The following is a 13,036-nucleotide window of genomic DNA, read 5'->3' on the forward strand; positions in this document are numbered from 1 at the left end:
TTTACCAAAGCACGTTTGAAGTCCACCTTTCCTAATATGCTGCTTAGCAGAGAAGAAAGCAAACCATACAAAAACCAGGGTTTTAAAAATTAGACATACTACAATTATCAAGGATTGTTCTGAGCTGTTACAGTGTTTATATGGCCCTGGTCAGTGTTTTAAAACTAGTGACTGCTCGCAGGCACTGTAAACTTCAGGCACATTAGGTATACCATATTTATAGAAAATGGACTATTGTATTATTTTAGAAATAGTTTGATACAAGTTTAAAGAACATTGTCTGGTTCTCATTTTCAGGGCATTCAAGTCAGTCTAGGTTTTTCTCTGTGAAATCATTGTTCTGTGTGAAGAGAACATCCAAAAGATGTTTCAGATTTTTTTTAAAACGTTTGGACATTTTTCCTTTATAAAAGCAATTATTTTTATAGAACTTGCATATGGGCTGAAAAAACCTTTTTCAACAGGAAAATATTTAGACTTCTTTAGATTGTGGCATTGAGCCAGCTGTAGTAGGTAACCACCTAGTGATAAAAATCACCTCTGATCTTAATGAGGCTCTCAGCAGTGTTTATAAAATCTTTATACTGGTCCTCCCCCATTATCTTCCTTCTCTTCCAGCAACTCTAGCATAATTACCTTCCAGTCCTTATCTTTGTGAATTCCTTGAGGTAGGGCAGACCTTCTCGATTTGTACCTTAGGAATGGGTGAGTGAGAGATGAAAGCATTCTTGACGGGAGTCAGGGAGGAGAGAAACCGTGAATCAGGCCACCAGTGGGTGGGGGAGCAGGGTGTTGACAGATGATAGCAGAAAGGGAAGGTTGGTGGTAGTAAGGTCAGATTTTATGTTCAAGGGTGAGTTTTTATATGCAAGTGAAGGTGTAATGGTTTAGAAGTGGCAGCAGGGAGCTAGAAGATGCCAGTGATTGAAGATGTGAATCTTGTTTAGAACAGAATGAGGTGTCTAGAAGAAGCAATAGAAAGATTGGGGACGTAAGAAAAATCCTCATTCCCAAGGATGAGGAAGACATAATGTTCTCTAAGTGAATGTGGATGGCAGGGATCAATTGGGGTTGCATGGTTGGGTATTATTTTCATGGACGAAGGATTATTACATTGAGATGCAAGGTTGCAAGTAATTGACTTTAGGATCTCAACTTTGGTCTGGACCATTCCAAGGGCAGAACCAACTGAGAGTCTTTAGCACTATTTGACCTGATCTCATAGAAGTTGGGTGGGCTGCCGAGAGACTTTGTGGAGGTGCTGGCTGTCTCTTGGTGTTGGAAGTAGCTGCAGTGACTTCTGCTGTGAGTGTGGGAGTCGGGGATGGAGTCAGAGTGCCTTGGATCTACCATCTCCTGTGAGCTGGAACCAGTGGATCCACAGCATGCCAAATTCAAGCTCAGTTAGATGGGAAGTCCACATAGGCTGGTGTAGTCACGATTTTAGAAGTCATGGCTTTTCTTGTTCTTAAAAATAACAGGGAGGGAAACGGACTTTGGCCCAGCGGTTAGGGCGTCCGTCTACCATATGGGAGGTCCGCGGTTCAAACCCCAGGCCTCCTTGACCCGTGTGGAGCTGGCCCATGCGCAGTGCTGATGCGCGCAAGGAGTACCGTGCCACGCAAGGGTGTCCCCCGCGTGGGGGAGCCCCCACGCGCAAGGAGTGCGCCCGTGAGGAAAGCCGCCCAGCGTGAAAAGAAAGAGCAGCCTGCCCAGGAATGGCGCCGCCCACACTTCCTGTGCCGCTGACGACAACAGAAGCGGACAAAGAAACAAAAGCAGACAAAGAAACAAGACGCAACAAATAGACACCAAGAACAGACAACCAGGGGAGGGGGGGAAATTAAATAAATAAGTAAATCTTAAAAAAAAAAAAAAAAAAAAAATAACAGGGAGTTTAAGGCTAATTGAATCTCTCAGGTTAAACTTTATAGCAGGGAAATGAAGTAGGGTTCCAATTATATTCTTTTTTTATTTTTAAAGAAACTTTAGATTACATGAATGTTACATCGAAAATATAGGGGATTCCCGTATACCTCACTCCCTCCCCCTTCCCCACTTTTCCCCATTAGTGTGGTACATTTGCTACAATTGATGAACACATTGAAGTATTGCTACTAACCATGGTCAGTAGTTTCCATTGTGGTTTATACTTTGCACAATTTTATATTTTGACAAAATGGATACTGGTCTGTATCTGTCATTGCACTGTCATACAGAACAATTCCAATGTCCCCCAAGTGCCCCAGTTACACCTATTCTTCCCTCTCCCTCCCCTCAGAACCTCTAGTGACCACTACCTTTATATCTATGTTGCAAGTTCTTCTATTACTAGAATAATAATAAGTCTACTGTAGTCCGTAGTTGCATTTCCCTCTCATAATTTTCTTCCTCAACATTGAGGATTTTGATATGGTGATGTCCACTCTACTTCCAATTGTGAGGGGGCTTACATCCCATAGGGCAGATGGGTGGAATCGTCTTGCTGTTTTTGGGAGTAGGCTTCCTTTTGTAGGTTGTCCTGGGTGAGTCTGATGAATTGGAGGGTAGGTTTTGGCTGCAACTCTGCTGAGATTCAGGGCTCAACCGGCATGTGAATAGCTGGAATATTTAAGTCTCTGGGACCCACATTTTATGGGTATAGCGTTAATCATAGGTTCAAAAAGAAGGAGTGGGGCATAAGAGCCATGTGTAGACAAATTATAAATGAGCCCAACTCCAATACATTGGGTAGATCGGTTATTATATATTCCAAGGTGAGGCCCACTGACAGGGTGCCAAATTCCTGGGGTTGTCTGCCCTCCCTATAGTGTCTAGATGTCTCTAAGAGCCTTCAGGAGCCCCCTCTGCTTGAGACACTTTACTGCAGCAGTCAGTGAGATCCTCCTAAGATGTGCACAAGCTTAACCTCTGGAATGATTTCCTGACTTACTTTGAAATCTCTTAGCAATGAAAATTCATTTGTATTTAATATTTCCTACTTTTAGTCAAGGTCTTTTTTCAAATGCATCACCAGTTGGCACTTGATAATAATCCCTAAGTGCCAGGGAGGCTCATCCCTGGGAATCTTGTCCTACACTGGGTGGGTGGGTGGGGAAGTGTGAGTTTATATGCTGAGTTTGGCTTAGAAAGAGGCCACATTTGAGCAACAAGGAAGCTTTCAGGAGATAACTCTTAGGCAATATATAATACTAGGCTAAGTTCCAGTTTTACAAGAACAAGGTTCATAAGTACAAGCATCAATATCAAGGACCTGGCATAGTAGTTTGTCTTCCTTTGCTAGGCATTGCTCATGTACTTGAGGGATTCTTGCCACTCTAATAATGTAGCAGGACTTCCCAGAATGGGATTTCAGTATTCTTTTAGTTATTGTGTGGGTCTCCACCCACTGAGACAACACCCCATGTTCGCTTGAACACATTCATATTCCATAGAGGCATGCCCCAGGTGCATCCTTCCCACACATTCCCCCCACCACTGACACCCCATCCCAGTGATCCTTCCCTGCCACAGTTGTGACCCTTCTTCAATCTAAAACCTCTCCCAAAACCAAGACAAAAAAAGAAGTAAAAATAATAAATATATATAAAGATTTTTTGCATTGTCTTTCATTCCTGTAAGAGCTGTTATCTTATATATACAGTGACAATTTCTTCCAATTCCATTCTTAATATTATTGTATTTGATTTGAGATCCAAATTTGTGGAATGGTTTTGGGTATGTGAAAGCAATTAAATAAAAATAAATGTTTGAAAGATTTAATGTGAACTTTACCATAATACGGGTGGTATCAGGGAAAATTCTTAGGTAGAGAGATTCAGAGTCTGAATCACAGTTGAATATTTGCATTGTGCAAGCTTGATTGCAACAGTGAAACTGAAAGAAAGAAGATTTGTGTGTGAGAAAGGGAGCTGACTTGAAATAGATCATAATGAAAATGGAACAGACTAGACAGGCAGAAAATGTTTTTAAAAAATTAAAAGGGCCTGGGTAATGGGTTGTGAAGAATGTGTAACAGGCAGTGATGGTGAATAGGGAAGTGAGCTTTAAAGGGTTGAAGCTCTCTTTCATTTTTAAATATACAAATAATACATGCATACCTTCTTAGAGTGAAATTTCAGTACCAAAAAAAAGTTTCTCTTGATGCCCTGTCTTCTCCCTATCCCCTAAATCTCATCTTTTTCTTTAGAAGTAACTTGATCTGTTACTTCTATGCCCATATGGAAAGCTGTGTTTACATTTTGTGGGTTTTGTTGTTACCATTTGTGAAAAATAAATGGGCTCCTACTGCACATGTTTGTCTTTCACGTACTGTCTTGGGAATTTTACCTTTTGGATTCCTGTAGAATTGTTTTAAACTATTGCCCAGTGTTCCATAACAAAATTATACCATAATTTGAATCAGTCTCTTTTTGGTAAACGTTTATGGTGAGTTCAGACTTTGCTGTTATAAATGAGCAGCTATGTCCAGGCTTGTTTCAGTACTTGCACAGTATTTACCTGAAATTGATATCTAGAAGGAGAACTTGCTTGTGTTCTTTAAAGGACTTACCAGATTCCCCTTTAAAATATGCCAGACCAGTTTACCCCCAGTGACAATGGTTGAGAATGCCCCTTTCCCCATGCCCGGCCCAACACTGGACACTGTCAATTTTTATTTTGCCAAAGTGATGAGTAAAAATGACATTTTGCTGTTGTTTTAGTATGTATTTCTCAGTCACTTGTCATGCACTATTTAGTCATTTGTATTTCTACTCCGAATTGTCTTTATTTCTCTTTGCCAAGGTTTTGGTTGGTTTTCCTTTTTCTGGTGTTTTGTAAAGGAGTTCTGTGGCTATTCTGACTATTAAGCCTCTACCGATTCCAGATATTAATATACAAATACTGTCTTCATTCATGGTGTGTGTGGCCTACAGAAGTTGTGAACTTTTTATGTAGCCTATCTTCTGTGTGGCTTCTGGGTTTTGTGTTCTGTTTAATAGTGGTTACAGTCTCAGTGATAATAATAGCAGGTGTGCAGGTTTTTTGAGCACTGTAATCCTCCTAACAACCCTGGCAGGTGGATGCTCTTATTAGCCCTGTTTCTCAGGAGAGAAACTGGCACAGGGAGGTTGAGTAGATTGCCAGTGACATACATAGAATTAGAGGTAGACTCAGAAGACAAATACGACTGGCTTCCCCCGCTCCAGCACCTGCGCCTTACATATAACTCTTTGTTTTTGTTTGTTTTAAGACCTTACGATTTATCCAAAGTGTATAATCAGTGGCTTTTAGTATAATCACAATGTTGTGAAACATCCAAAATGTACAATCAATGGTATTTTTTGTTTTGTTTTATTAAGACCATGCAATCTATCCAAAGTGTATAATCAGTAACTTTTAGTATAATCACAAATGTTAACACTTTTTAAGAGGTCTTTCTGACACCAGATTGAAGCCATCCTTGTTTTCTTTTCTTTTACTATATCTCCCCATAAGTACTTATGCTTGTTCCCATTTTATTTTTACAATAACCTTGCTGAGGAGCATGGATGGGAAAAGCAAGGCCTTTGTGATAGGCTGAACATTGTTCAGTGGGCTGAACACGTTTCTCATTTTTCTTAGCCTTCTGAATTTTTTTCTATTGTTGATTTCAAGTCCTTTTCCCACTTCATGTTGTTTTCTGTAGATGAACTCTTTATATGTTGAAAGTATTGTTCAGATTTCGTTTTCTTTTGAACTTTAAAAAAATGATTTCTAATGAATAGAACTTAATTTTATGTAGTCATAGCTGTAGTTCTTCTAAAATGGTTTTTTATCTTAGACATTCCTTAGATTTTCTGTTAAACGTGTATGCTTTCATTTTTAAAGTGTAAACTGTAATCTTCCTTAAATTTATTAAATGTGCATTAGAGGTCTAAAAATGAAATTTCCTAAATAGGTTCTTTTTCTCAATTCTTTTTCTTTTTCTCAATTCTTTTTATTAGTGAATTCATTACCATTCAGTTGCCCTTGCAGTTTGTATCTCCACCGTAGGCAGGCTCCTTTGTAGGCTGGTGGAGTCAAACTGCACGGTTTGAATCCCGGCTCTGCCAGCTCCTAGCCTGTGATTTACCTCTCTCTGTTTTCCTCCTTTGTTGAATAAGGTTAATAACAGAACCACAGGATGGGTAAGGGGATCCAATGAGATTCTGCCTCGGCAGTCCTTGTTCTTCCTGGGCGCGTGTAATCAACCCACAAGGCACATTTCTCTTATATTTCTATTCTATTTACTCATTTGTATAACTCCAGGGAACGTTTTATGACATTATAAAATCTCACATTTAGAAGGGACCTTAAGAGTTATCTGGGTTAAAATGGAAAATTCCTAAACCTTGCTTGCACATGAGAATCACCTGGAGGAGCTGTTGAAAAGCCCCAGGTTCCTGGCTTCACCCCGACCTGCTGAACCAGGAGCTTTTGGCTGCATGGCCAAGTAGTTGATATTGTCAGCAGACTTCCTGTGTGATTCTTACGCAGCTGGCTTGGCAGGCACGGGGTTGCCCAGCTTCTTCTTTAAAACTTGCTCTGTTGTAATGCTTTTGTAACAATAGATTAGATGAGCTAATAAAAAGCAATAGTTTCCTGTCTTCCCAGTGTCTGTTTTGTAAATTCGTCATGCATCAATTAGTATTTTTTAAAAACAAAGTCCCATTCATCTTAACTTTTTATTTTCCCCAAATTCATGTATAATTTTTAAGATATGATAGTTCTGTATTTCTTGTATATTACCAACAATACCAAACATTTTCACTTAGTTCTTAGAGTAGGTTTTTTTGAATTTGGTTTTGTATGAGGTAATTAATTCTAAATTAACCCTCTCTTTATTTTTAGAGCTTTTTGATAACTACATGCAGCAAGATGCCCATGAGTTTTTAAATTATCTACTAAATACAATTGCTGATATCTTACAAGAAGAGCGGAAGCAGGAGAAACAAAATGGCCGTTTACCGAATGGCAACATTGACAGTGAGAACAATAACAGCGCACCAGACCCAACGTGGGTGCACGAGATCTTTCAGGGAACATTAACGAACGAAACCAGATGTCTTACTTGTGAAACTGTAAGCATGTTTTAAAATTTTACGTAGAACAAAGTTACTGTTCTTCAATGGGAGTTGGAGTTGGAAGTTGTAATCATAGGTGTAGTATAAATGCTTCAGATGTACTTTTGATCTGAAATGGACCTGTCTGCACATTTGTGATGCTGCTCGCTGACAAGGGACACCCGAGGTGACGGGGCGGCTTCGTGCTGCTTGAGCTGTTGGATTTTGTTTCCGTTTAGGAGATGCAGGGCTTTGCTGTAGAGCTGGAGCCCACAGGAACCTTAGCGGTCAGGGAGATGGTGCACCTACTTTTTCCTTTTCCTACAAATTAAATTTAATGTTAATTGCTGGAATGAAAACAAGAGCCTACTGAGCACACTCCGGGAGGGAAGACCAGCTTGCTGGAGACTGGAAACGTGAGTGTCAGGGCAGAAGCCTGAGTACTGGTTTTGCTTGGGATCAGATAAGCCAGCACTTCTTCTACATCCTTCCCTTGTTCTCTAATATCTCGCTTGAGGAATGAAAGATCAGGTGCTTTTCTAATCCCGCAGCACTATCCGGTTTTGGCGGTGGAATGGGCAGTGCCCCCTCAAACATTCCTTTCTCCCCCCTTCATGCAGAATCTGCTTTAGAGTTTATTGTTTCTTCAGCCTCCCATTTATTCTGGAACATTTTCATAGTGCCTCCCCCCCCCATTTTTTGGCCTTTCTCACATTTACTTTTTTTTTTTTTTTAAGATTTCTCTCCCCTTCCCCCCGCCCTAGTTATCTGTTTTCTGTGTCCATTCGCTGTGTGTTCTTCTGTGCCTGCTTGTATTCTTGTCAGTGGCACCTGGAATCTGTGTCTCATTTTGTTGTGTCATCTTGCTGCATTACCTCTCTGTGTGTGCGGCGCCACTCCTGGGCAGGCTGCACTTTTTCCACTCTGGGAGGCTCTCCATACTGGGTGCACTCCTTGTGTGGGGGGCTCCCCTATGCGGGGGACACCCCTGCGTGGCACGGCACTCCTTGCGCACATCAGCACTGCGCATGGCCAGCTCACCACACAGGTCAGGAGGCCCTGGCTTTGAACCGTGGACCTCCCATGTGGTAGGTGGACACCCTATCCATTAGGCCAAATCCGCTTCCCCACATTTACATTTTTTAAAAATACAGCAGCCTCCTCCCTTATACTGACTGTGCCTGAGGTTTCCTCTCAATTACGTGCAGGTTATGTGATATTGGCTGGGATCCTACTTAGTTGATGTTTTGTCTTCAGGGCACACACAATCCATCTGCCTTTCTTTGGTGAAATTAATTTTCATCATGCAATCAAGATTGTTGAGTATCTTCACTTTGTAACTGCTGGGTTTTATCTTTTTTATCCTCTCTGGGGAGACATTTAACACCATGCAACTATCCCTGCTTCTCATCAGAATTTCCCCCAGGGCAGCGTCCACTGAGGACTTTTGCCTAGTTCAGCTTTACTGTGATGCTTGTACTGCTAGTTTTTAATAGCATGGGAAGATAGCATTGTCCACTGGAAAAGGAAGAAAGGCAGGAGAAATGCTTTCGGCATGTTCGGAAGAATAACCTTAGTCCACTTGACTGAGTCAGATACATGGACTTGCAAAGACTAGTAAGAATCTTTTAAAACTGTAATTAGACATTTGGAAAATGATCACTATTAATACTGTGTAATTTTAATTAATGAAGGACACAGTGCCAGTAAGTAAATATAATTTCCTTTTACGAATAAAGTCTTACTGGTGAGCCTTTATCCACTTTATCAAGTGGAAGTATAGTTGAATGCCAGAGTACACTAACAACTGTCTCTGAAGCTATCAGAGTAATGATATATCAGAGTAATGATAGTTTTGGTGTGTGCTTTTCTTCATTGCCTTGCTTGGTCATCATTTAATTGCAGGAATGGTTCTACTGGCCAGTATTTGATGTAGGTTTTTTTTTTTTAATTTCAGTCAACTCCACTAATTATTTTAATGCAAAATTTTTTTAGATGTATAAAGAAAATTTGTATCTTAACAGAATTCCATGCTTTAGGAAACATGTTGCCCAATTATCAGAGCAGTATTTCAATTCAAAAGGTAGGAGTATCAGAAAACATGGCAGTTACTATATGCTATAATGGATTTTGGTCTGTATTAGAAGATGTCAAAGAAACAGAGCATTGTTAAATTAGCTTAGCATGTTGAGAAATGCAGGAATAGGTGAGGTTGGAAAGGTAGATTAGGCCCTTGTGTTTATTTTGAAGTTTCTTTTGTAGATTGAGAATGGTGGGGGTGGGGAAAGTTTTTGAAGGAAAAAGTGCTATCACCCATCCTTGTTCATAGTGTTCAAATATATATTGATTGATTTGTAATGGATGGATTCTGATCCTTATGATTCTTTACTAATTCTTTCTGTGATGTGCAGTATGTATTTGCAGATAGTCTGTGGGGAATTGAGGGTATGAATTGAGACTATTTCCTCAAAATCTAGGCCATCCATCATCATGCAGGTTCAGTAATGGTCACTGATACCACACCTTTATCCGACTGAGCTGGAGGGACAAATAGAGCTTCTTTGTTCAGTATTACACAAAGATTTGAGCACCTGTTGTGGTAGGAAGAAGATGGATAGAGGGTGGTAGAAGGTAGGACATTGCCTCTCATCTCAAGATGCTGCTTGGTTCCTAAAGATCATAATTTGGCAGTTCCGGCGCAATGTGTTAGGGTATAGGTGGGCACAGGGTGTGGGGGAACCAGGGAGCGGCAAGCCCTATCTGGATGGCAGTGGGCCAGGTGTGGGAAGGCAAGGGATGTGGAGGAGATGGTGTCTGTCGGAACTTCAGCAGTGCAGCTGGTAACATCCTGCTTGGCAGGAAGCTGGCTTCTGCAGCACCACCCTCCTCTGGAGTTCTCCTTCTCAGCCTCATTCCTTGGCTTCTCATCCGCTAAGTCGTTAACGGTACACGTCTCCAGGGATCACGTTAGGGTGCTTCTCTCTCTTGACTGTGAGGATTGTTTTCATTACCACTTGTGCTAGAGTCCCAAATCTCTATCTCCAGCCTGGACAACTGTACTGATTTCTAGACCGTTTCTCCCAGTACTTTGTGGATGTGGTGTGGTATCAGGCCAGGCCAACCCATGAGCAACCACATGTTTACAGACACTTCTAAAGGGTAAGTATGTCTCACTTGGCATCACAGAGCAGCAACACCATTGTAAACACAAACATACTAACTTAAGAGAGTCCAGATGGTCCAAATAGCCTTAACTTATTTATTTTTCACATCATCATAGAAGGTTAAAATGAAGATCCCTGGGCTGGCAGAGCTGGGACCTGGTTTGGGCTGGCTGCCTCGGACTAGATGCTGACCAGGGCACCCACCGGGTTCTCCAGCTGCCCAGCTGGTGACTGTCGGTTCCCGTTTTGGAGATGGGGGTAAGGTATGGAGGCCTGAGGTCGTGCCACAATGGCTGGAGCAGGAAGGAGATGAGTAGGGGAGTAAGTGTTTTACTAGAGTGCAGTAAGTGCAGAGAGAGGTAGAGCAGGCCGAGGAGAAATGACTGTGCCCACCGACCCCCAGCTCGGGCCCTGGCTGACCAGTCCAGGCTGAACGGGTGCCAGCAGCATGGTGCTAGCCGCCCTTCGAGCAGGGCTCATGGGGCAGCAGCGTGGCCTGGCGCCAGCTGGGGACTGGGCTGCACGGGGCTGGCTCACGTCACGGAGCTCGCGGGCCCTGTGGGGTCTCTAGAAGGAAGAATGGGCAGGTGGCTGGGGCCAGCCAGCGCCCGAGAGAGGACCCAGAGGAGCGAGGCTCTCAGGAGCGGCAGTCACGTGGTACGCGTGCAAGGCTTTCTGGTCATTTAATGATTTTATCATAGAAGATGACTGGCACAAAAACATGACTGTGTTGTGCTTTGTAACAAACGCAGAGGTGGAGTGAATGACACAGTGGCCCGAGGCCACTGTGGCCCGAGGGGCAGAAGTGGACCGTGGTAGGATTTTACAGACACATCAAGACGGGCGCCAGCGCTCCCCAGGCGCTCAGGCTGCAGCGTGGGGGCACAGCGAGCAAGCCCGCAGCCAGGGAAGGATGGGAGCCGAGCCTGCCCGCCTGGCTGGGCAAGGGGTCCGGGGAGGTGGCTGCAGCCCACCCTTCCCGGGGGCCGAGTGGGGTGGGAGAGAGCAGCAGCCACTGGGCAGGGGCTGCGCTCACGTGGGGCAGCGCAGGCCTGGCCGTGAGGAAGACCCCTGGGCCAGGCTGAGAAATTCATTTTGAGATAAAACCAGGCTCTTTTATCTTTATTTCAGCAACAAAAGCCACCCCCCCGTCTGGCTGTGGCTTCCCTCTACCACGCTGTCTCTTGTCACTCGGCCCCTTCCTGGAAGTGGCCAGGTACAGTGGCCTGAGCACATCCTGCTCGCTGTCCTCCAGCTGACTTGTCTTTTGCACGGGGTGTCTTGAGAACCAGCCCCGTTACCTTGTGATATTGCTGTTCCTCGTATTTTACCGCGTCTTAGGTGGCGGGTTCTGAGGTCCTAAGGTTAGTTTAATGCGGAGGTTAAGGAAAGTCAAAACCATCCATGAACTAGAGTGTGTACTTTACTCCTGTTCACTCATATTTGCCTAACTATGTGACACTTGCGGTGCATACTCTCACCACTTCGTGGTACTGCGCTTCTGTCCTCGGCACAGTCGTCAGACAGGAGGGCAGTGCTCAGGCGGGCATGTGGTCAGTGTGTGGTCAGTGTACAGCCTGCGGGTCCAGCCCGGGCAGGCCCCTGCCCCTGCACAGCCTCCTTGGAAACAGCTCGGAAAACATATGTCCTGTTTCAATTCAGATGAGCAGCTGTATCTTTTTTTTTTATAAGATGATTTCCCTGTAAGTCAAGCAGAACTTTATATTAGATGTTAGGAGAAATGAAAGGTTATAAATGAAGATGGTAACATGGCATTTTGGACCCAGCTCTCTTCACTGCGAAAAAGTGCAGGGAGCATGTTTTTCGTCCAGCATCCTCAATGGTCTTGGCCGGTGGCTTTTGGAGAATCAGTGTATATGGTACAAAGTGTTTCTCGCTTTAAAACAACACCAAGATTTCAGAAAATAATGAAAATTCACATCATATTGCCTGTGCCTTTAAGAGAATCAGTCACGTGTGCTATGGTGGTTTCCCTATTCATATGAGGAGAATTACTTCTCGGCATTCTTACGGATAATCTAAATCAACTAGTTTTCTTTTGAACTTGGGGGAAAATCATTCTTTCCATGTTTATTACTAATAATGTAATGCATTTAATTCTATCAATTGGAAACAGTGGTTTACTGATAACTGAAGAAGTCAAAGTTAATTTCCTGTTTTCACAGATAAGCAGCAAAGATGAAGATTTTTTAGACCTTTCTGTTGACGTGGAACAAAACACATCAATTACTCACTGCCTAAGGTATTTATTGAATTATTTATTTTGAGATTTAATGAATATTTTTGGTTTAGATTATTCTAAAATGAATACATGATTTCTGGAATACCTGATACCAAGTAAATTTATTTTGAATTTTACACAGGGGTTTTAGCAACACAGAAACCCTCTGCAGTGAGTACAAATATTACTGTGAAGAGTGTCGCAGCAAGCAGGAAGCACACAAACGGTAACTCGAGTTTTCTCCATTTTTTAGAGATTCTTAGGCAGTGGAGCTAGTAAATGTGCTTTTCTAGCTGAAAGGGATCTATGAAAATTTATATTGTGTAAAAGTCCTTAATTTTATCATCAATGGTTAAGCCTTATTAAGTAATTAATAGATAATTACAAAATCTCAGTACCCTCAGGGGGTGTCCTACATTTAGCCAGTTCAGTTACAGTCTGTGGCTTTGACGCTTTCCCAATTCTGTAAACTGTTCTTGGTCTGGAGGGCTGAGAGGAGAAAGTGCTGCCACACCCAGTGTCCTCTCTTCCACGGAGGATTTTGACCTCCTCATACTATCTTGTTA

General features: G+C 42.6%; 1 protein-coding gene across 1 annotated transcript in view; it reads left to right on the forward strand.

The window, feature by feature from the left end:
- Positions 1-13,036, forward strand: part of USP12 (ubiquitin specific peptidase 12) — an 81,567-nt gene that overhangs the window by 53,738 nt on the left and 14,793 nt on the right. The window contains exons 4-6 of the mRNA XM_058277030.2: positions 6,853-7,082; positions 12,415-12,491; positions 12,613-12,696. Coding sequence (XP_058133013.1) covers positions 6,853-7,082; positions 12,415-12,491; positions 12,613-12,696 — 391 coding nt within the window. The remainder of the gene's footprint in view (positions 1-6,852; positions 7,083-12,414; positions 12,492-12,612; positions 12,697-13,036) is intronic.

Source organism: Dasypus novemcinctus, chromosome 15 (genome assembly GCF_030445035.2).
Source record: "Dasypus novemcinctus isolate mDasNov1 chromosome 15, mDasNov1.1.hap2, whole genome shotgun sequence".
NCBI lineage: Eukaryota > Metazoa > Chordata > Mammalia > Cingulata > Dasypodidae > Dasypus > Dasypus novemcinctus.